Genomic DNA, 24266 nt, shown 5'->3' with positions numbered 1-24266 from the left:
AAATCTTTTTCTCTTTTTGAATCACTTTGAAACTGCACCTGGCAGGAGTTAAGATCAGGGACAACTGCAAGATGTCTTTTCAGAGCAAATTATCCTCTCTTCCAAATCTACTTCTGTGGGTTTACTACCATCAGGATCTGACAGTCTTCAAAAGACATCACTTTTCCTGGAGAAGAAAATACCAGGCAGAGTAAATAAAGATACTGGCTTGTACATGCTTATGCTGCTTTTGAGTCAACACTTGCTTCCATAGCTTTTGCCAAAAGTGTTTGTGCACCCAACTGAGGGGGTTACCAGGTAGTCCCTACACCCTCCAATTTAAATGGTGCACCCCAGAATCCAAGAGCAACAAACAGAATGAAGTTTGAAACTCAGCCTTCCACAGAAGAGAGATCTGGAGTCACAGTCCTACCTCCCCAAATGACAGCCAGACTGATCCCAATGGGTTAAAGGAAGTGTGATGCAGTAAGGAAAACTCCTGTGGTCTTCTGGAGCTACCCCAGCACACCCTGTCTGGGAACAAGAGCCACTTGAGAGGAACCATGGATGAAGTACTTGCACTTCTTAGGATAATGAAACCTGGACAAAGTCTGCTGAGCTCACATTCATTTCACTTCCTCCTGCACACTCAGTTTAGGAGGGAAAGAAGTATCAGAGTCTTGGTTTAGGTATCTCTTAGGAGCCTGGATTCCTAATTTAGGTGCCTGTACAGCCAACAAGGCTTCCAAAGAAGCCAGGCTGGGTTCACACTTCCCCAGCTCTCTAAAGACAGCTCCATAAACTGCCCAAATTAGGCAATGACAATCCAACCTTCCTTTTAGAGATGGAACAATAAATGTCTTCAACAGGAGTACAAATAAAGCAAAAGAACAAACTGCATTCTGTTCTACTGATAACACACTTGATATCAAAAATTAACACAACCCAAAAAAGTGAGCTGACTACATGTAGGTAAAAAGATAAGCAGCAACTCAGTTTATTTAGAGTACTCCACTGTTCAAACTGGAACTGGGGGACTGTTCATACAGCTTCTAGCAATGCTCTTTAAATAAATAAGCCACAAAGGGCATACAAAACTCTTATATTTAGGAAAAAAAACCATATTCTTAAGATCTTTCATAAAACTAACAAGTGTGTACAACAGTGGATAGAATTACAGTAACAAAATGTAAGTTAACAACACTGAGGTTCTTCATAGTTTTAACTGCATAAATACTAAGCTTTGTGAAGTGTAATTACTCAAGGTATTCACATTGAAACCCTCTACCTCTCTCCATTAGAAAACCCCTCGTTAGAATCATAGTGTGCTTCAGAAATTTTGTTTGGTTTTGAGTTCTGAACCAAGTCCATCAAGAGAAACATTTTATTGTCTATGTGTGTCTGAAGAGCCTGGATTTGGCAGTCAATATAGTCCATTAGTTTTTTCTCCATCAGATCCAGGTTTTTTGAAATGATCTTTTCCAAATAGGAGCAAATAGGCTGTTGTTCCACTCTGTAAGAAGAGCAAAGATAAGAATAAGTATAACCTATTTCTTAATGACAAGGGGCAATATAAAGATCTGGGCAACTGAACATCTTTTAAATGTAAAATTTCATTTATTAGGTAATGAACTTTGGAAGGCATTAGGTTTCCAGCACAAGCAAAATACCCTCCCTGCCACACTTTAAATCTCTTTTTTTTTCCATAAACAGTGCTATTGTATATAGTCATCTTCTTTCAACCTTGTTTTTTCAAAGGCTCAAATATGCATTAGTGAGCTTAATTACATAAAACAGAATCCACACAAGTCACCAATATACACAGAGTTTGTACTCTGTCAGCATGGCAGACTGTCCTTGTCAGCAAAAGTGCTTCAAGAGTTATCCAAACTGTGCAACTCTCTGGGTTTGCATCTACATTCTTTAAAAATACTGGAGCTGAGATATTCAGTCTCCATTAAATCCTGATTCCTACATTCCACTATTGTTCCTGAGGTACCAAACTGGCTAACTGTGACACCTGCACTGTAAATGCAACAAGTGAGGAGGAACAGGAAAATCAGTGGGATGATACAGATTATCATCAGTGGGATGATACAGATTAATCTTTCTACAGCAGAAAGATTGTGCCACATTGTGTGAAAAAGGGAAGATGTGAGAATTTAGGGGTAAAAGTAATCAAAATGAAATTATAGTAGATGAGAAAGGCAAGCTAAATGTGTATGATGATAAAAAGGATGAAGAAACACCCTTTTTAAATTAGATTAAATGGAGGTAGAATAAAAAACAGTTTAGTAAAAACAAATGATGTGACTTCTTCTAAAAAACTCCTACAAAAAATTGCGAAATTGAAAATTTGTGATGTTCATCACCACAGCCTTCAAAACCACGTATTCTAAGATTCACTATTGCTGCTGATGAGAAGAAAATGCTTACATTGCACATTTTGTTTAAGTTTGTCAGTAAATAGTCAATACTACTTTGAGAGATTCACCAAGCTTAACTCACCCAGCACTCTGAACACCTTCTGCTTTAGGCACTGCACTCTTCCCAAGGTGCCTCTCTCCATCCTTGAGCCGAAGGTGATTCACCTGAGTGCACAAGTTTTGAAGAAAAGGAAGAAGCACCTGTGGGTTGGCCACATTTGGAGTTTCACCTGCTTGCTGCTGCATTTGCAAAGATCCCATGACTTTCAAATCATTCCTGAGGTCAACTGCATTTTGCTGGGTAGGAAGTCTTTCAGAATCCAAAGTATTCTCTCTTTCAGGTACCTCTGAGTTCAGATCACGAGTTATTTTTAAATCTTTATACACTGCTTCACTTGTTAAATGATTTTTAACAGGCAAAGGTTCACTGGCTGACGGACTCAGTGATGACTGCAGAGCTGCACTGTGCACTCCATCTATTGCACGGTCACCTCCAAAGTCAGAATTTCTCCCCATGATCCAACTGAGTTTGTCTCCAAGAGGGAAACTGTTCTGATGGGGAGAAAAACCCATTTGAGTATTTGAGATTTCAAATATACTGGAAATTATACAGTAATAACAATAGATACTTTATAACCCAGCATTCTACTAGTAAAGATTTTCAAAGTAGTTTTAAACTACGTTCCTTGTAAATATGAAGTGTTAATTATCCTGTGTCTAAGTAAGAAAAGAGCTTTACTGACTTCATTTTTACCATGCTGTATCTCCAAAACGGAATTATTAACATCAGATGATTCAGAATTCTGTTGATACAGCCCACTTTGCAGGATTAGGATCTAAAGTAAATGTTCTGTGAGAGCACTTTACTTTTAGTTGAAGGTGGCATGGTTATAATGACCATTAAAGAGACAAACCAGCCCATCTATCTACACCCCAAACATTCCAGGGAAAATGCCCACCATCCTTGACCAGCAGTGACAATGGAAACAGGCAACAGGAGAGCAGTGAAACTTAAAATTACAACAATGCATAATAATAGTAATAATAATCATCATCCTGGAGAAGACAATCTTTACTCACTGCACTCATCTGAGTGGCAACAGATAAATCAGGATGAAAATGGCATTAAGTGTGGATTAAAAGTCCCCAGAATCTTTTTAGAGCATTCCTAACTGGCAAAGTGCCAGTTTGTGTTTGTGGAAAAGTGACTTACTTTCTGCTGACACCGGACCATGTCCATGAGCTGCTGAGCACCTGGAGACAACTTAGATCCCATGGATTCCATTATAGTTTGCACTCTGTCTAGATCTATGCTTGAGCCTAGTGAAGGAAAATCAGTTGCTAGTTTTGCAGACACTGCTTTCACTTCTAGAATTATTTTACTGATGAGTACTCTGTGTTTCTCACCAAAGGAGAGCAGCTATTGCAAGAAGGAAAAAAAATACTTTGGTTAGGGGAAAAACCATTTCATGTTTTCTTTGTACATAGAGGACAATGCATTGTTCTTTGAGTCTTGGGAAAAATTATGATGAACTCTTTTCCAAATTAAGTCAATTTCTCCTTACTATTATTCCCCATAAAATTCTGACTGGAACAGAGGTGCCTGAGTACCCCAAATATACATAAAGTTTTTCTAAGAATTTTAGAGTAGTGGCCACACAATTTTCACAAGCTTATTTAACCCTAGAGCTGACAGATCTAATCATAGATCTGCAGTTTATCTGGTTTATGTTTTTTTTTTCTCTAAGACTAAATTATCTGTATCATATAGTCTTCATGAAAAAAAACTGAGATACCAATTTAAATGGAGCACTCTGCCATCAAGACAAAGTACCAGCCAACAGATTTTTAAGTGATTATGTGAAGAGATTAAGTGTATAAAACCAAGAATTTTACTAAGAGCAATGCAATTTAGTCAATTAAGTGATTAAAAAGATAGAAGAAAAATAAAACAGTGCTGTTCAACTCCCTACCTTAATTCTACAGGATGCTGCAGGGCATTCAAACTGAAGGTACTTGTGGTATAAAGTAACCTCTTCAGTTTCACTAGAAAAATAAAATAAACAAGCAGTAACATCAATTTACAAGGTACTTTTTTTGTAGAAATACACTATATCAGTAAATATTTATATAAGAAACAAGACTAATTGGAACACATTTCTAATGCAGATTTATGGTTTCCAACAGCACTTTTAGTTTCTAGTTTTTAGCTGTTTTTTACTTTCTAATAGCAGCTTCAATGTTTATATGCAACGTGTAATGAATCTTATCATTTATGTAAAAATTTCTTGTATGGGTGCTTGCACTGTGCACTAGAGAAGCTTTTGAGGTTCAGTACATTATTCACCCATCCTCCCTGAGTCTCTGAGTCGACTGGTTTCTAGTTAGCTAATTAAGCAGCAGATGTGCCATGTAATGACTTCAAAACAAAACAGAAGCATTGCTTTATTTCCCCCGGCAAAGCACGGAAGGAAGTATTGAAGGGGAAAACAAAACCTTCTTTTTTAAATCTCTCTTGTTCTTTGAAGTACAAGATGACTACTTATCAAAGAGACTGTCACAGAACCCAAGAATGGGCTGAGTTGGAAGGAACCTTAAAAGTGACCCAGTGCCACCCCTGACATGGGCAGGGACACCTTCCACTGTCCCAGGGTGCTCCAAACCCTGTCCAACCCAGCCCTGGACACTGCCAGGGATCCAGGGGCAGCCACAGCTGCTCTGGGCACCCTGTGCCAGGCCCTGCCCACCCTCACAGGGAGGAATTTCTTCCTAATATCCCACCTAACCCTGCCCTCTGGCAGTGTGAAGCTATCCCCCCCCCATCCTATCTCTCCGAGCCCTTGTCCAAAGTCCCTCTCCAGCTCTCTCGCAGCCTTTTTAGGCAGTGGAAATGGCTCTAGGGTCTTCTCCGGGCCGAACAACCTCGGTTCTCTCAGCCTTGTTACAGACGCCAGGTCTCGCACAGCAGGAGCGCCTCACAGACACGCACAGAGCACGAGGCTGCCTGCAGTGAGCGCGGACCCAGCCCCGCCCGTGCCCGCCACTCACCCCGGGGCCGGGCGGGTGCCGCGGCTCTGTCCCCGGCCGGTGCCGCAGTACTCCTCGCCCACGTACACCTCCATGTTCCGGGCCTGGCTCACGATCCCCACGGACACCATCTCGGCGCCGGGCCGGCACTGCAGCCGCAGCTCGCAGGGCTCCTCGCCGCCCTCCCGCCGCTCCGCCACCACGGCCTCGCTGCTGCGGGGGGGGGGGGGGGGGGGAAGCGACACGCGTTGTCCCGCCAGCCCCGCTCCCGCCCGGCCCAGCCCGGCGCTCCCTCTCGCCGCCCGCCGCACTCACCAGGGCTCGCCGTCCCCCGCACCCCGCCGCAGGCACAGCGCCCGGGCCAGGCCGCCCGGCGGCGCGCAGGGCCAGGAGCACCGCGCCGACACACAGCGCGGCTCCCGGCCTCCCTCCTCCGCCTCCTCCTCCGCCGCCGCGCAGCCGCTCGACATCGCGGAGCCGCGGGCAGCGCCCGGCCGGGACAGCCGGGCGGGGCAGCGGCACCGACCGACCCTCAGCGGCGGCCGCGGCCGGGACGCGCCTGCGCAGCGCGGGGGCTCCGCGCGTGCGCGCTGGGCAGCGGCGGGACCGCCTGAGGGAGCGCCGGAGGGGGAGCGGCGCCCTCAGCCCGGGGGAATGGCACCCTCAGCCCGGGGGAGTGGCACCCTCAGCCCGGGGGAATGGCACTCTCAGCCCGGGGAGCGGCACTCTCAGCCCGGGGGAATGGCACTCTCAGCCCGGGAGAATGGCACTGTCAGCCCGGGGAGCGGCACTGTCAGCCCGGGGGAATGGCACTCTCAGCCCGGGGAATGGCACTCTCAGCCCGGGAAGCGGCACTCTCAGCCCGGGGGAATGGCACTCTCAGCTCGGGAATGGCCCCCTGAGCCCGGGGGAGCGGCACCCTCAGCCCGGGAATGGCCACCTCAGCCCGGGGAATGGCACTCTCAGCCCGGGAGAATGGCACCCTCAGCCCGGGGGAAATGGCACCCTCAGCCCGGGGGAATGGCACTCTCAGCCCGGGGAGCGGCACCCTCAGCCCAGGGGAATGGCCATGGGGTCGCAGAGAGCCGGAGTTAATTCGCGTAGAAAACACCGCTGAGATAACCGAGTCCAATATATGACCCAGCATCACTGTGCCAACCATACCTTGGCTACGTCCAGGCTTTCCTTAAACACTTCTGACTCCCGCACCTCCCTGGGCTGCCCATTCCAATGGCAAAGCACTCCTGAGGAGAAATTCCTAGTAATGTCCACCCCAAACCTCCTGCGGTGCAGCTTAAGGCAATGTCCTCTTGTCCTGTCACTGGTTGCTTGGGAGAAGAGACTGACCCTGAAGTTGTGCCAGGAGAGGTCTAGGGTGGATATTAGGAAAAAGTTCTTCTCCCACAGTGTGATCCAGCACAGCAGGTTCCCCTGTTGGACTCAATACCTCAAAGGTCTTTTCCAACTGAAATGATTCTTGGATTCTGTGAAACTTGCTAATATGTCAAAATTTGGAGCAGCGGGATTCTCCCGAGCTGTGTCCTGATAGTGCACCACACAGGAGAGAGGCTATGAATAAAAGAGGCCATAAATAAAAGATGAGTTCATTTAATTTTCAGTAGGATCTCACCTTCTGGAGTTGGGGAATGCTGCTCCTGAGGCTGTGGCAGACACAGACCCAGGGAATGGGGGTGTCGAGTTCTGCTTCCACCAGTGCTCAGTGCAGGAATGTTCAGGTTGTTCTCAGTTTGTGACTCTCAGGAAACTGACCTGAACGGGCTTTGACAAACTAATGCTGCAAATACAGCCAAGCATTCTGCTTTTTGTCACTTAAGGCATTGTTTTATAGGATTTACCAGCAATGGAAAACGGAATTTTCTCTGCTTTAATCAAATAATTCATTAAAATTAATTAATGTAAATGTTTGAGTGTGTTGTCTCAGCCTCATTTTTGTGTTTCTAAATGCGTGTGATACTTCTGAAATGCACTGCAAACTCATCCAGTTTTAGAAGCGTTTCTTTTCTGCTCTTGGTGACAATGTGGTTATGTGGAAGATGACTCTGATCCTGGAAGAGCAATGATCTGCACAAAATTATGGACTTCTGGTGAGGAGAATTGTGTTTAACATAGAAGGGACTGGGTAGAACCTCTGTTTTGGGGATTTTCATGTGTTCATATGCATTATATTTAAAAGTAAGGATTTAAAAATAGAAGACAAGAAGGTAAAATTTCAAAGAATAAATTGATCCACACTAGTTTTTTATTGAGCTGGCAGTAGCCAGGATAAACATCCTAACACTGTATTTGTCAGTAGCAGTATTTTGTGTTTCTAATCTCATATGATCTCTCCGTGGGATCAAAGTCCTTTAGAATAAACCAGTTTGATCCTGACACAGGACTCTCCAATCAGCATTTAAGAATGTGCTGCTTTTTATTTGCATTAGGCTGTCTGACCAGTTTTCTCACAAGCCTAGTGGATTAAATTTTACTTCCCATTTCCTCAGCAGAGATGCAGTATCAGAGAGCTTTTTCTGTTGTTTACCTTCGGAGCAGACGGTTCTCATTCTTCTGGTTCCCTGCAGAGCAGCCAGAGCCAGCTCAGATGCTGGAGTAGTTTCTCTGGGGAGTCATGTTAATGCACAGCTTCTTTTTGTTCACTTTTGGACTAATTTTAACTGGAAAGCCTTTTTGGATGAAAGGTAAGCTTTCTTTTTTTTACATATTCAGAAAGTTTCTCCAAGTCTGCTTGGACCCTGACTGTAATGATGCACACCTTTAACATTGAGCCACAGCTCTCCTTGTGCAGCCCTGCTCATTGATGGAATCTTGGAAAAGATTACAGGTTGAAACTTTTTATAGTTGAGCTCTTTGTGGGTTTTTTTCCTCCTGGATATCATAGGTATGTAAACCCATCATTTTCTATGCAGGACATTGGTTGTGACAACTGCAGTTGCTGTCACTCTCATCAATAACAGACACTGTAGAAAAATATTTCTTCTTCACTGATGTGAGGGAAATTCCTACAATTTAATTGGAATTTTTCATTAACTCATCTCCATTTACGATTTGGCTTCACATTTTAGATTTAAGTGTAACACCTGAAATGTTTCTTGGAAACTGGTATTTTTATGACATGTATCAAAGATGGTTTCCTATTTTCAGGTGTCAAAATTTGAATTGTTAAAAGATCATCTCCATGGTTAGTTCAACATACACTTCACTCATGAAACAGAATGGATTTTGTGATTTAGATAATAAAATTATTGAAGATTAAGAGCGAAATCACAATATCAAGTGCTGATACTCTTTCCAGACCGGTTTGCTAATACCAGCTTCCACATTTTGACTGCAATTGCAGCCTGTACTGTTAAACATATGCTACCTGCACCTACCTTTTAAAAATCCTGATGCTATCTAGCAGGTAGAGATCATCATTACACTGGAGAACCCTCCTCACTTTGAATGGCTGGTTGTGTGACGTTTTTGCAATTATGAATTCCTTTCAGAGGAATGGGGAAGCTGAGGGTGACTTTGTACTACTATAAATGTGAAGAAATCTCTCTGTTTCCTTAAAAAAGAACAATTTAATAAATAAGAAACCACTTCCATTGTTAAAACTCGTGTTATTGTTGATTCTGTTTAAAAGCAATGGTTGTATCTCTGTTGATCAAACCAGTTGATGAGCAGAGAAGAAAAAGGAAGATTAATTCAGCTTCACACATTTTTTTAAAAAGTCACTGGAGATTGTTTTTGTCTTTATAAAACCACTTACCTGAAACCAGATACTTGGCAGCCTTCTTATCTTTAGCTTCCTGCATTAGCATGTTGTTCTGGAGATAATTCTGATATCATGTAAAAGGCTACAAACCTTTTGCAAAGATCTGACTGTTGCTAGAACAAACAAAATGCAAGATTAGGCAATGGCAGGAGGCAGCGTGGTGAGCCACGTTTTCTTCCACACAGGAATTGGACAAATTGTATCCAGAGGACAACTAAAAGTGCTCCTTATTCAGGACAGTGGAGAAAGGAGAAGGCCAGCTGCACCAATTTGCTGTGGTACATCAGGTTAAAAGTGTCAGTCATGGAAGGAAAAAATGACAAAGTCACAAAGTTTATAATCCAGAATATGAGAGAATTAAGATTTTGTTTAAAGGCTTTGATGGTTTTTCTTTGTGTGCTCTGGAAGACCCCAGCTTTAATCTGAAGTAACTTTTTTTACAGTCAGTTTGATCATTCCTGAATTGTTTCACTTAATGCCTTATCCTTTCTGATTCTTTACCAATTTCAAACTCTATTTTCAGGTATATTCTCTGAACACACATCCAGACTTTCAACATTAGAAATAATCATTCCTCGAAGTCTGACAGGCAGAGAGAAACATCCCCCATTTTCTCATGAGGTTTGTTATTCTGATTTTCTTTTTTTTCTGATTGTCAAAACGCTGTCCTCCATTCCACACACACAATGGATGGTATACAGAGATTTTTGTAATGAAATGTGCCCCATGCTCTCTCTTCTGATTCTTAGTGTTTTCAACAAGTTTTAAGTAAATTTGTTCCCACAAAGGCCTGTGATTGTACTCTGAGCGCCTTCCAAGCTTCTAATCCTGTTAATGGCCTTGTAAGACAGACGTGAGAAGGGACATGAAGCATATTTTCATTTCTTCTGAGTCAGATTAGATGTTGAACTTGAGCTAACATCCATGCTGTCCGTGTTCTGGTCTTTGGATAATAACCAGAGGATTTCAGCCATGTAGCACCCAAAGGATACAAATGGTCCCACTGAGTGGCACAGGTTAAGAGATGAGTTAGAAGAGAAACCTGAGCCTCAATTCTCCAGTTCTGAGGTAACTTACCTTTGTGCCAGATACCGAGTTCATTTACTGAAGTAACTGTTAATGAAACAACATTAGTCATCTTTGTGCAAACCAATTAGGGGATAAAAGACTGGGAGTCGTTTATCTGATTTACAGAAGGAGTGTCACAAAGCATGATGTGGTACTTAGCAAAGAGGGCATTCATGGACTGTGCCCTCCTGCCTAAATGAAAATATAGATTCATGGCATTTACACTTTACGTAGGAAAGAATGTTCACTTTGCTGCTGAGAGTTTGAAATATGGAAGCCTGAGAGTTAGGAGTCTTGGGGTTGTTTACTTAAAACATACACAGTAGTTGGGCCTCTCTTGTCAAGCAAAACATGGAATAAACAAAACCCAATAGAAAAATCACCTAATTAAGTGATGTCTTTTGTTCTGTTTTCAGGAGCATTCAGATGACAGTCTATCTTACTCAGTTAAAACCAGAAATGGAACATACCTCCTAAAGCTGAAGAAAAATAAGTATGTGATAGAGTGTTCTAAGGAATTGTCTTGTTTCTGGGTTAGTTGCATAAAGAGAAGCATTTTTATACTGAAAAAATTCAGAAGAAACCATTTAAATGCCAGATTGTAGCAACTACAAAACAACTCTGTTAAATACTGTTTAATGTAGTGTCTCTGTTATGGTAATATCTTGCAAATAGAAGGGAATAATAGTTTTTCTAGCTTTGAAGAAATTTATTTTGATTATTTTTTTATTAGCAGTGCAAGACAGTACATTTAAGAAAATCCTTAGGAAAAATTAGAATTCAGTTCAATATTAGTTTTTATTAGCAGGTCATAGGGGTTTTAGCTCTGCTGTATTTTAAGAAATGTTTCTGTTTCTCTTATTCCTCATTCCTGAGCCTGTAATAGGCCAGGTCCTTATGCAACTGAGTCTGCTTAGATTCTCTATGGATATTTTAGTTAAAATAAATAATAATAAATTTCAAAATAACTTATTTTTCAAAAAATCCAGCTCATTTTAAAGTATTTTGCTTCATGTGCTTGGATTTTAATAGTAATTTAACATTGAGTGTGCTGCTAACAGAATGTAGCATTTATCAGGACTCTTGACTTGTTCCTTGTTTCTAGACCATTAAAAGAGCAGTAGTTTATTTTTGTTTCCAGAAAACTTCTTAGTGATGACTTTAAGCTGTACACATATGGGGAAAATGGGAAACTGCAGGCAACACCATCCAAAAATGAGGTATAGTACATAATAAAACATCCCCTTTGTGTCAGAATTTTCTCTGAAAAACCAGGGAAGCCAAGAAAAAATATAATTGGTGGGAATGAGACTTTTGTGAGTTTTCACAGTGGAGCATTTCTGTTTAGCAGTTACCAGTGGTCTAAAGATGAGGTTCACGAGGGACTGGGCTGTTTGTGGGGTGCAGCACTCCTGTTCCCCCAGGTGTGAAAGGATTTGCCAGGAGATTATGCCAAGCCTGAATTTGAGCCACCTTTGCATAACATGCAATTTAAAGTACAATGGCAGCATCAAAGCTCTAGAGTTTTTACATCCTGTATCAAACAAGCCTTATAAATACTTCTAAATTTAATTTCATCTTTAAACTGCTCAGTGAGACCTAATTGGGTGGTTTGTGCATGAAAGATCTCCTCAAAGCAGTTCTTAAGCAGGATGAGCAATGTAGATTAAAATATTAAAATATTTTACAATTTTATAAAAATACTATAAAAATTTTATAAAAATATAAAAGATGGTGATGGGTTAAACTAAAAAGCTGGCTGTGCTCTAGAACCAAGGGACCAAAGGCTACTTCAGGTACTCATGTCAAGGGATATTCTCCTCCAAGAAGGTCAGGATTACTTTCCAAGTAGGGAGCTCTGTAAATTTCTAACAGCCAGGCCTGATGTCATGCAAATAATATAGTTAGTTAGAAAATAAGTTTGCAGTTGAAGGCAGCCACCTTGCTGTGTCACTAATTATGTGGTTTTGTTGCATTTCAGACACACTGTTATTATCATGGCACTGTTGAAGGAATTGCTGACTCCACACTTGCTCTTAGCACATGTGATGGCCTTAGGTATTTTCTCTTCCTATTTTTTTTTTAATATTTCACCTTTTGATGAAGCTGAAATTCATTATAGGTTTTCTAGTTTCCCTAAACTCACACTTTTTCCCCTTTTCCAAAATCCCTTCACGGAAAAAAAAAAAAATAATATTAGAGAAATTGTAATAAATATAGGCAGAACCTGGGCATGACCTTAGGTTTCTAGTACTTGATGTAAATGTCGTGACCAGAGATACCTTTGTAGAAAAAAAAATCTTACCTTGATGAAGCTTTTGGTGAACTTAAAAACACTTCTGCAGACAACTTTGTCTTATGAATGGACACATTTCAAAAGACCAACCATTTCCATGAAAAAATGTTGTCCAAATTTGAACCTTTTTTTTGTTTCAAATACAGTAAAATCATAAACAGGATAAAATTCACTCATGTATCTTTCAGGTGAAGTTTCACAGAGAGATGTTGCTCACAATAAATTAGGACATGTCCTGGCAGCCTTTAAATGAATAGAGATAAGGGCTGAAAGGGACCCTTTGCATCAGCTCTCTACCCACAGTCCAGACTAATATACCAACAATTTGGCTTCATTCTCTTTTTTTCCCCTTCCTTTTCTAACTGATTCAAGAAGCCCTAACTTGTTGAGTATTTTAAATAAGTTCTGGTTTATCTTTTATTGGTCATTTGAACTTACCCCCATATTAATATGATTTCAAATAATAATTTATTTCAACATAGTGTCTAAGTATCCAGCTGTTATTCATTCATCTAGTCATAACCACGAGGGGAAAAATGATGAAATAATGTTTCATTCTGTTATGATTGTTAGGGGAATTCTCTACATTGGAGGCAAATGGTACGGAATGGAGCCCCTCAACACACCCAGCACATTTGAACATGTGCTTTATGAATTGGAAGATGAGCAGGGTATCCCCTTCCACTGTGGGGTGCTGAATGGCAGCCTGGAGCATGAGATGTTTGTGAAGCAGTCTGTGAAATACACATTTTCATCAAACAGTACCTCCAGCAGGGACAGGCTCCTCAGGGTAAATATATTTCTGTTTGTCCCTTGAGCTGCAGTCCAAGGCATCTCCAGGGCTCTTGCTCTGGCACAGGTGGGATTGGCCTGGCAGGACATTTCTTTGTGGCCTTCATTTCCATGGACACCAAGCTGGTGGGAGCCCTGCTGAGGAAATCCTGGAACAGAAGATCAGCACAATGGGATCTCACACAGCTCACAGAGCAGAGTCTGGCCAGGACAGCCGTGGGTAGGACATGAAATGCACAAGCTGCCATTCAGCTCATGCATCCCAGTGGCTGACCTGGTGTGAATTACTGACACAGAGATGTTTATGTGGTAATCTAACACAAATTGAGGCCACGTTACAAAATGCAGTGTTGCAAACTCATTATGTTAATTTACTGTGTTTTCTCATTTGCAGGAGAAGCGAGCTGTCCTGCCCCAGAAGAGCTATGTGGAATTGTTCGTGGTTGTGGATCACAACAGGGTAATTATATCATCCAACACTAAATACATTTTGCTGTTTTGCTAATTTTTCTCCTCTGACACTGTTATGGTATTTTACAGTTTTTGCTGAAGAATTCTGATCCTGCTGCAGTGCAAAAGGAAACAGTGGAGCTGATTAATTATGTTGATGGGGTAGGTCAGATAAGTTGCCTGGATTCAGTAGTTTCTATTTTATGATAGTGTTCAGAAGAGCAGCTTTCTTTCTAAAATATGTTTAAGTACTTCCATAAAGTAGAGTGTTTTCAGTTATACTTCATTTTATAGTCTAAATATTTTCATTTAATTTGCAATTTATAAATATTTTATATTTCATTTATAATTACAAATATCATATATTGAGTTTCAAAGAAACTGAAGTTATGTCCTGGTCACTATGTTCAGCTTATTGTTTACTCAGTAGTAATGAAGTCATCTTTCAGAATTCCATCAGAACAGCTGAGGGATGTTAATTATATTTTTTTTTTCAGATGTATAGAGCATTAAACATCCAGATTGTTTTGGTTGGATTAGAGGTTTGGACAGATGCTAACCACATATCTGTAATGGATGGTTCAGCTGGAGATGTGCTGAGTAGATTTGTTTCTTGGAGACAGAAAGATCTTCTGAAGCGCTCAAGAAATGATGTTGGTCACCTCATAATGTAAGTTTGCATTCAGTGGGAAAACCAGCCAGGCTGCCAGTGTTAATGTATATGATTTGGGGCTTGTCTATTAATTAAAATATACCTGGAGTAAAATCCTCTGCACTTCCAAAATGGTTTAACCTGGAAAAATGATAAGAAGCTATAATGGATTCTTAAGAGTTAATCAACTCCAGGGTGACCTCCAGAGGTCCCTTCCCACCTTAGCCTTTCTGAAATTGAGTGCAGTGACACAGCAGACTTAAGTCATTGATCATTATTTTCAAGCTGTTATTCAGATATTCATTATTAATTAGAATGAAACCCTGCTGTGGTGATAAATTCCTTCTTGACTTCAGGAAGACCAAATTTTGCCTTGCAATATTTCTTTCCAACTTATCAGTGTCTTTTAGTAGAAATCATGAACTTTCAACCCATTTTTGACACCACCTCTAAACTGCTCTTGTTGCAGAGGGAGAAGCTCTTTCAGTGGATCCATTGGAATGGCTTTTGTGGGTACTGTGTGCTCACATGTCCAGGGAGGGTCAATCAGCACTGTGAGTACATCATAACTTGGGTATGGAAGAAACTGGTCCTTGACCTACTTGGTCAAATCACCCTGGTCTTGGAGTTGGCTGATTTCTTTCATGGGGTTTGTTATGTAAAGACTTGTGCATATTTTACACCTTTTTTGTTTGTTTGTTTGTTTTTAGCACTTCCCAATTTATTTGTCAAATTCCAGCCCATTTGGCTCATTTAATCTTCAACAAATTCTTTTGGTCATCTTTTGTGATTCATCAAATTCAATATTGCATAATCTCATCCTTATACCATTAAAGTTCATAACCACAGAGGTGTTGGGATGGGAATGCAGCTACAAAATAATGGTGGGATTTTTTACTCTTTAAATAATAGAAAGTGAACATAATGCACTGTAGTCTCAAGTGTCTGGAATTCCTCACAATAGGATTGCAAACAGTAAAAAAAATTTTAAAAATTAGTACAAAACTATTTTTTGCCATCCTTGAGGCAGAACCAGTAACTCCAGAGGTTCCTGTCCTTAAAGTATGGATGCCACAACATTGTGGACAATCTCAGAAACAGATTCTGTTCTTTAGCTGTAGATTTGTTGTTGAAAACCTCTTTTGAAATCAGTGTCTAAGAGTGTAGAGAGAACAGAACAGAATCACACAGAGTAAAACTTTCAGTGGTGATCCAAACCAGCTGCCAACTTATTATCCAGAATATGATCCTCAGGGAAGGAGTGGCAGAATCCAGCCCCACCTGAAAATAAAGTGACAAATTGTCAGTCCTTGCTGCTTTCACCTTACAATACAGTTTGGTATTTTGCCTTCATAGTTCCTGAGAGCTTTGTGGTGGGAGTAAATCACTGGGCCCAAACAGTGTTTTCCATGGTTTCACTTTTTTAAACTTGATTCTCTTTATCAGCTGAATCATAACAAAATGTTACATCATGCCACAGTGGTTGCACATGAGCTGGGGCACAATCTGGGAATGAAACATGATGACAAGAGGTGTCCTGCATCCTATATCATGCACAGCACAGATAAGTAAGATTTCCAGTTATTTCATTTTAATAATTTATTTTGTTTGCAGTGACTATGCCTTACAAGCTGTGAAACTCCTATGAATCTGGAAGAGCTTTAGTGGATGGGGAGTTTGATCACAGAGGTGGATTAACTGCCTTAGTATTTGACATCATTTTAATTTATATGAAATTTTATTTGTTTTCTGACCCAATCATTGTTTATTTGTAACATTCCTAAAATATATTGGGAATTTTTTTTTTTAATAATAGCGTGTTGCTGGGGTTTTTTCACCCTCTTGAAAATGCTTTACATGTACTCACTGGGTTTGTGCAAATATGCAACAAATTATTTAACAGTTAATTAAAAAAAACAAAAACCTTTTGGCTTATGTTTCCTTCAGTTCATTTATTCTGTGGCTTCCCCTTAAGAGAAAAAAATCATAATATTTTATTTATCCCCACTTGTGTTAATAAATCAGAGTAACTGAACACTGGACAAAACTACTCTAGGAAGAAGCATTCCTCAGTTCTTCGGGACTTCAAGTTAAGATGAATGTTTTCCTGAGAATATATTTTAGTCAAACATTTTTAGACTCAGTATGGAATTTCTAAGGCCTGTTTCGTACAGGACACCAGAATAGATAATCTGATGGTCTCTGGCCTCTAAAAGCATTCATATTATAATAATATTTTAAACTTCTAGTACTGCACTTTAATGCAAATTAAAATAAAAATTAACTGTTTCATGATCTCCCAGCATTATTAAATACAATATTTATTATGGAGCAACAATATTTTAAGAGCTTGAGTTGTAGGTTCTCCTGTAAGCACAATATTTATAATAATACAATATTATCCTTTCCAGTGGATCCAGAAATTTCAGCACCTGTAGCACTGATGATTTTGAAGCCTTTATTCTAAACGGAGGAGGAAACTGCCTTAGAAATCCTCCCAAAACAAGTAATGTGTACAAAGAGCCTGTCTGTGGTAATAATGTGGTCGATAAAAATGAAGAATGTGACTGTGGCAAACCACAGGTAATGCATGAAATTGAGCTGGATACTTGTTGTATATTATATTATATTATATTATATTATATTATATTATATTATATTATATTATATTTTTATATTTTTATATTTTTATATTTTTATATTTTTATATTTTTATATTTTTATATTTTTATATAACACTGGCCTAATTGCATTATTTTCTGAGGAGTTTTCCTTGTAATTTTGCATTTTTGCAAGCAATATCAAAATAAATATTAGTCAAAGTTTAAAATCATGCTTTGATTTTGATGTGGACTCAGTTAAGGACTATTGGACTTCACATAACATTGAGGCAAAGAGAATGCTGAGGAAGAGGTGAAATTCAGAGCAGAGTGTGTGGGAGCACCACTGGGTTTTGTGCTGGTTTTGGCATCATGGATGTTTCTGTTCCATGACAGAGACTGTTTATCTATAGAACATGTACAGGTTTTTTAACTGTAACCCTTCAACTGTGCCTACACAAAATGACTTTTAAGAGTCACATTTGCATTGTCAAAATGTCCCTCCAAGAATGGGAGGTATTGGCTCATTCTTCAGAAGGTAAAAGTGTCTCAGAAAAGGCAGCAATAAATCAAAAGGCTGCCAGCAAGCCCTGGTTCCATTGGCAACCCATCACAGCAGGTGTTTTCTGCTGACTTGTACAAATAAAACTTGTACAAATAAAACACAGCAACAGTGTCTGCTGGTTCTTTTTAAAGCAGGAGAACGTGAGAATCTGACACAGTTATTTAAACTTTGGCTTGTCCATCCACGTGGACTGGTGAGTACTTTGCTGGCTGTATAAATAAAGCAGTATCCCCCTTCCAATGTTCTCAGGAATGCTCCAACCCCTGCTGTGATGCTGCCACCTGCAAACTCACACCTGGCTCACAATGTGCTCAAGGACTGTGCTGCAAAAACTGCAAGGTAGGCAATGCTTTATTAAACTAAATTGTTACTACTCACTGAGATTTTGTAATGTTTGAAAAGAGCTATCCTAGTCCTCTTGACACATTTTCAAATGACACTCACCAGTAAGAGAGCATGTAAGAAGAGAATTTGTCTTCTTTAAAATCACTGAATGTTCCCAGTTCTCTTTGTATCACTCTAGAACTTCCTCTGTTGCAATACTGACAGGGTTCTCCCTCTCTGGTCCTAGTTTCAAGTGGCAGGAGCAGAGTGCAGAGCAAAGCAGGATGTCTGTGATCTCCCTGAGTACTGCAATGGAAGCACTGCCTACTGCCCAGATGATGTTTACATCATGAATGGGCACCCATGCAGCAGCAGCAAGGCTTATTGCTACTATGGAGTGTGCCAGAGCTTTGATTCACAGTGTGAATCTATCTATGGCAAAGGTATGGTTGGCATTTAATGTGAACCCATTTGTAGGCTCCTGATAGACAGTTCCAATTTTTCTTTCTGGTATTTTTCAGACACCCTACTGAGATTCACTGGTTTGTTTTTTCTTTTTTTTCTACAGGGGCACGAAAAGCACCTGATATATGCTTTGAAAAAGCAAATATTAAAGGAGATAGGTTTGGAAACTGTGGGATGAAAGGTGGAGTGTACAAGAAATGCCCTATCCAGTAAGTCACCACCAAATAAAAGCTAATCCTAAAATCTTCAATATAAAAAAAAAAAAAAAATTATTTATTCCAAAGCCTTGAAGTGAGAGAGTTAAAAGAATATTTTTTTTAAATGCAAGCTGAAAAGTTGGAATGGGTTTGCACTGATACTGATTTTTATCTGTTCACCTTGTCTCTGATATCCTTTATTCCATACAGGCACAGTCTGTGTGGGAAGCTGCAGTGCACGTCTGTCAGTCTTCAAAACCTCCCAGCCTGGAGCGTTGTCAATAACGCATCCGGGGTTTTATGCTGGTCCTCTGACTTTGACCTAGGATCAGATATCCCTGATCCTGCCCAAGTTCATGATGGGACAGCCTGTGGAGAGAACAAGGTAAGAGGAATTATGGCAGACTGACAGAATATATTCCAGGTGGAAGGTTCTGAACTTCCAAAAACATTCCCGGGCTCTCTTGTTCATATGCCGTAACACAATAAAAATCTTTTGAGATTAATACATGCAAACAATTCATTAGCTTTTCAAAAACTGGGGTGCTACATTATCAGTCATTCAAATTATTCCATCAAAGTGCATCCACAGAGTTAGGCAAACCTGAAATGAATAAAGTTATAAAATTCTGAAATACTGAATGTTGTATTAGTCCTTTTTCTTAACATGTAAGTGAAAGCTGCAGACTTGTAAACATATGCAATTATATAGTATATTTATAAAAAGATGGGATTTTTTTAAAGTTTTGTGTTTGCAAGACACTAATTAGTTGTTGCAGGCCTGTCTAGGTTTTGAATGTCTTGATGCAAGATATCTGGGCTACAGCTGTGATGTAAAGCAGAAGTGTAATAACAACGGGGTGAGTAGATGGTGCTTTGTGTCCTGTTTCTAGACTGTGCAAATTCCCTGCATTTAAGCAACAACCAGTAAAGCAAAGCAGGTGGCTTTGCTTTGTTCTGATCTGTATTAAAAGTTAAATCCACTTATTTTACCTGTAATTCATGTTGCCAGAACACTGCAAACCCCTTAGCACTAACACTGAGAGGCATTTCATCTGAATTTCCCAAGGGAATTTTTTTTAATATTACTGAGCTGGTGAATTGCAAAAGGAAAATATTCATTTGAGGATGACAGTCTGGTAATTCCTGATTTATACATGTCTCTGTGAAAAATCAAAATGGAGTCCAAAGGTTGTAAAACTAAGAAGGTTTCTGGACTGTGATTAATTGCAGGCAAATAAAACAAATGTTAACTTAGAGAGAATTACCACGGGGTATCAGAATCCCTCAGTGGTTTGGGGTGTGATGGAGGGGCAGAGCTTATTCCCAGTTAATATTTCATGTATTTCTATGCAATACTATGGAGTATTTTTTATTTCCACATGCAATTCCATGCATGGAACTCCAAATCCATGCCGAAGGTTTGAGTGGCCACTCTCAGGGTGGTGTTGTTTGACTAATCCCCGTGTTTGGGCTGCAGGGGTGTGACAGCAATGGGAGCTGTCCCTGCCTGACTCATGGCTCCCTCTTGTTTGGGCTGTAGGTGTGTAACAACAACGGGAATTGCCACTGCAACCGGGGATGGGCCCCTCCATCCTGCAACCACTCTGGCTACGGTGGCAGTGTTGACAGTGGTCCAGCTCACACAGGTAGGACACTGAAACTGGCCCTCATTCTGCCCCAGGGGCTGAGAAAATAATCTAGTGATAACATAAAAATAATCTACTAATAACATACTCATGTTTTTTTCTATTGCATGCGAGCCAAATCATGGAGTGACTGGAAGAACAAACATTATTATTTGATAATTAAATAGCTCTCACTGGCCTTTACACACAAAGTGTTCTCCATCTCTTTGTCTAAAAGCAAAGTTCATAATCTGTAATTTTCTGAGGAAAATCTGTGTTCATTTCTACAGAACTTCATTGGATTTTACTAAATTTGTACTTTCGGAAAGGGAAAAATTGTTTTCTGTTTATTAAAAGTTTAGGAAGGCAAAGCAAACATGCAGAGCAGTTGTGGTAAGCAAATACAAAATGAATTTGTCTGCTTCAGAATTATTGAAAACATTTTATGGAAAAGGAAAAACGTTGCATATACATAGGGTGGGTAAGGCAGAAAGAACTTGTAATAGCACAAGGCCAAATCCTACTTTTCTGATTGCAACATGTTACAAATTTCAGTGAAGTTGTTAATTTTATTCTACAACAATTTGAAGATTGTACTTAAAAAAAAAAAAAAAAAGATTGAATAGCTTTTAAGTGATTTTAAATTCCACGGTTTCAATTCTTTTTCCCTAGATACATCACTTCGGGATGGGCTGCTGATTTTCTTCTTCCTGGTGCTGCCTGTAGCCATCCTCACTGCAGTAGCAGTATTAAAACGTGATGCAATAAGGAGAAGACTTTGCAGGAAAAGCAGAGGACAGCACAGGTATTTCCCTTCTTACAGGTGCTACTCCAACATGAGAGGGTGCCCCAGGTCAGTGCAGCAAGGCAGGTGGATGCTTTATCTGCACAAAAAAATCCACACCTCGTGAAGTACAGGACTGCCCTGCTAATAGCAGCAGTGGGGAGTTTAACAGCACATCCCCTGCTCCTTGGAAGTGCAATCCAGACACTCCACTCTGTTCTCAAGCATTTTTTTCCCAAATCCATTGCACTTTCCTAATTTTTGTTGATAATTTCATTGTATGGACACAGGGGCAGAGCATATTGAAATTGCCTGTCAAGTCCAGAACAGGATGGACTCAAAGCAGAATCCAGAGCTCTGAGCTGTAGCTTTGTCCTTGGAAAATGCTGCATCCCTGAAGGATTTCCTGATGATGTGGTTTCTCTTTCAGGGATAACAATGGGCAGGAACCAAAGCAAGGCAACAGAGCAAGTCATGAAACAGGAAATAATCAGGTAAAATAGATGGAGTCCTGGATTATTTCATGTTGGGTAATCCAAACTGCACAGTGCCTTTTCTCCAACACAATTAATCATGACTTTGTGACTTTCTGATACATTGAAACCACCTCCATTATTTCTTAGGCCAAACACTGGAGATGCTGCTTAGCCAGGTTGTGGGTCTAGTTCTGATAAAACTGAATAAAAATTATCAAAACAAAATGTTGCAAGATAATATGAAGAAAGCCCCAGCAAATGAGAACCAGTTCTAAAATGACCTTAGGTTAATACTGAAGAATCATCTACACTTTGTGTTTTCTGCTAATCTGATTTTCTGCAATGTTTTTTCCAGCCTGCTGCATCAAGTCACAATATTTTTACCATATTGCATTTTCCTGGCACAAGGTTTGTAGTGTTTAAAACCTTCTTCACTTCATCTTCCCATGTTTATGTTGCTGTAAGTGAAGTCACTGATGTCCTGTGTCCTGCTTAGGGGGATTTTTCATGCAGAATCATGAAACAGATTAAAGATTAGATTTAATTAATAGGGAAATTAAATTTAAATTAATTCGATAAATTAATAGATTCATTAGATTTAATTAATAGATTTTTCATGTAGCATCAATCATAGATTAAAGGATTAAAGGAAAAATGTTGGCATAAACACAGGTAAACGCTGCAAGGGAGAGGAAGGGGCAGAGAGAGGTAGGTGGAAATGCTAGAAACTGGTTAAAAAGGTAAAGAACCAGTTTAGAAATGTCAGGTGTCTCAAGTCATGAAATGCTAAACACAATGTGTTTTCCACACTTCAGGCAGCCAGTCCAAACCCAGCTTCCTGCAGCTTCCTCAGGACCTCAACGACCTCCAGTCCCACCCAGACCAGTTGTCTGAAATGTTTCTTGGGAGCCCTCAACCAATTCTGACAAGTGACTGGCCTGAAAAACAAATTAAAGGACTTCAGTGCTCTCCTTGTGCAGCCAAAATGCCTTTGGAAAGCACGTCCCTCCTGGAAAGCCTGGGTGCCAAGGGCCACTGAGCACAGATTTGGTGACAGCCCAGTGTTTTGCTCCTTGCTGCTGGCTGTGTTTGTGCCTCCTCTACCTCACCTTTTATGAATCAGACCCTGAAGTTCACTGTGCACAGGACTGAAGCTGGGAGAGTGTCAGAGAACAGGACTGCTCCCTGCTGCTGCCTCCCTCTCAGGCCACAGAGAAGTGAATTCAGCTGTTCACAGACATAATTCAAAGATGGGAGATCTGCACTTTTCCTCCTGGGCTCTCCTCTCCTCAGGACGCTGCCAGGGCCTGTGGAGCCAGGTCTGGGGACAGTCCCTGTGCCCTGCTCTGACACCTGCCTGCCATCAGCCCTACCAAAGCTGGGCCCAGAGCCCACCTCTCACAACCCACCAGCCGTGTCAGCTTCCATTTCAGGTAGTTTATAAAAGTAACCTCGCCTGGGGACACCAGAAACTCTGTAGGTCATGCCCTGAGCCTGAAAGAACACATCCATCTCTGTTACAGAAAATATGGGATATTGGGAAATACCTCTACAGCTCCACAGTGGCTCAGTGTTTAATGGGGGTTGCAGCTTGGCATTTTTCCTAGAAACTGATTCCACTACAAAAGCAACAGATTTAACTTTTGTCATTCTAAATGGGACAGTTAGAAACCAGCACTGATTTCAAAGAGGATGTGTGGAGTGACATCGTTTTCCAAATAGGCCTCCATCAGCTGTCTCTGTGTAGGAGATGGATGCAGGAAATCCAGGGAAAAGTCTCCACCAGAAGGAGCAGCAGCTGCAGTGCAGAGAGCACCTCGCTGCCAAGAACAGAGCTGTGGGTGTGGATCCACCTGTCCTTGGGGACTGCAGCACACCCTGCCTGTGCTCATGCAAATTTCAGAGTACAAGCTGGAAAAAGAGTGAATAAATTACAGGATTGCCTCAGCGAGAGAATATTTCCAACACCTCAGATGGCCACATCACTGAAGAGGTGGAAAAAAAGAACCCAAAAGAGATTGCTGGCAAAAAGTCTGTGTCTTCCAGGGAAGTGTCCTCTTCCTTAATCCCTCAGAATATCAAACTGTTATTATTAAATATCCCTGTCATTTAGACCTCAAATGTAATATGAGATTGATTTTATTTATTACAATTTAAAATAAATTCTCAGGGGCAGCACATTTGGTTGTATCTTTGTTTTGTGATCACAAAAGGCACCGCTGGGCACGCGGGGATGGCTCAGCCTTTGACACTCGGGGTGCACTGAAGAGAATTCTCGCACTTATTGTGACACCAGAGTGGGGTAAAAAATGGGTAAAACCAGAACTGGGTAAAACTTGGGTAAAAAATGGGTCAAACCAGAAGCAGGTAAAAAATGGGTAAAACCAGAACTGGGTAAAACTTGGGTAAAAAATGGGTCAAACCCGAACCGGGTAAAAAATGGGTAAAACCAGAACTGGTTACAAAATGGGTAAAACCAGAATTGGGTAAAAGATGGGCAAAACCAGAATTGGGTAAAAGATGGGTAAAACGAGACACGGGTAAAAAATGGGTCAAACCAGACCCGGGTAAAAAAATGGGTAAAACCACAAACGGATAAGAAATGGGTAAAACCAGAACCAGGTAAAAAATTACTAAAACCAGAACTGGGTAAAAAATGGGTGAAACCAGAACCAGGTAAAAAATTACTAAAACCAGAACCGGGTAAAAAATGGATAAAACCAGAACCAGGTAAAAAATTACTAAAACGAGAACCGGGT

The 24266-nt window shown here is 40.6% G+C and overlaps 2 protein-coding genes across 3 annotated transcripts; one reads left to right on the top strand and one right to left on the bottom strand.

The window, feature by feature from the left end:
• Window positions 1-948: 948 nt before the first annotated feature.
• Window positions 949-5957, bottom strand: C8H10orf88 (chromosome 8 C10orf88 homolog). Of its 2 annotated transcripts, XM_053983365.1 has the most exons (6): window positions 5748-5957; window positions 5454-5645; window positions 4379-4451; window positions 3619-3825; window positions 2488-2957; window positions 949-1492 (listed from the first exon to the last, which is right to left on the bottom strand). In XM_053983365.1, the coding sequence occupies exons 1-6, from the start codon at window positions 5900-5902 to the stop codon at window positions 1264-1266; spliced, it is 1326 nt and encodes a 441-aa protein (XP_053839340.1). In that variant the 5' UTR covers window positions 5903-5957; the 3' UTR covers window positions 949-1263. The 2 variants fall into 2 exon arrangements, with proteins under 2 accessions (XP_053839340.1, XP_053839341.1); XM_053983366.1 differs by lacking the exon at window positions 5454-5645.
• Window positions 5958-7429: 1472 nt separating this feature from the next.
• On the top strand, window positions 7430-24227 carry LOC128811063 (disintegrin and metalloproteinase domain-containing protein 9-like). Its single transcript, XM_053984349.1, has 23 exons — window positions 7430-7537; window positions 7937-8131; window positions 9734-9831; window positions 10695-10771; window positions 11420-11498; window positions 12260-12336; window positions 13148-13364; window positions 13761-13826; window positions 13907-13978; window positions 14314-14486; window positions 14938-15022; window positions 15915-16036; window positions 16880-17051; window positions 17883-17972; window positions 18205-18400; window positions 18526-18631; window positions 18830-19004; window positions 19399-19479; window positions 20163-20268; window positions 20920-21052; window positions 21462-21525; window positions 21863-21915; window positions 22323-24227. The coding sequence occupies exons 2-23, from the start codon at window positions 8062-8064 to the stop codon at window positions 22399-22401; spliced, it is 2391 nt and encodes a 796-aa protein (XP_053840324.1). The 5' UTR covers window positions 7430-7537; window positions 7937-8061; the 3' UTR covers window positions 22402-24227.
• The last annotated feature ends 39 nt before the right edge of the window (window positions 24228-24266 follow it).

The sequence above is a fragment of the Vidua macroura genome, chromosome 8 (genome assembly GCF_024509145.1).
Source record: "Vidua macroura isolate BioBank_ID:100142 chromosome 8, ASM2450914v1, whole genome shotgun sequence".
NCBI lineage: Eukaryota > Metazoa > Chordata > Aves > Passeriformes > Viduidae > Vidua > Vidua macroura.
This window is presented reverse-complemented; position numbering and strand designations above follow the sequence as displayed.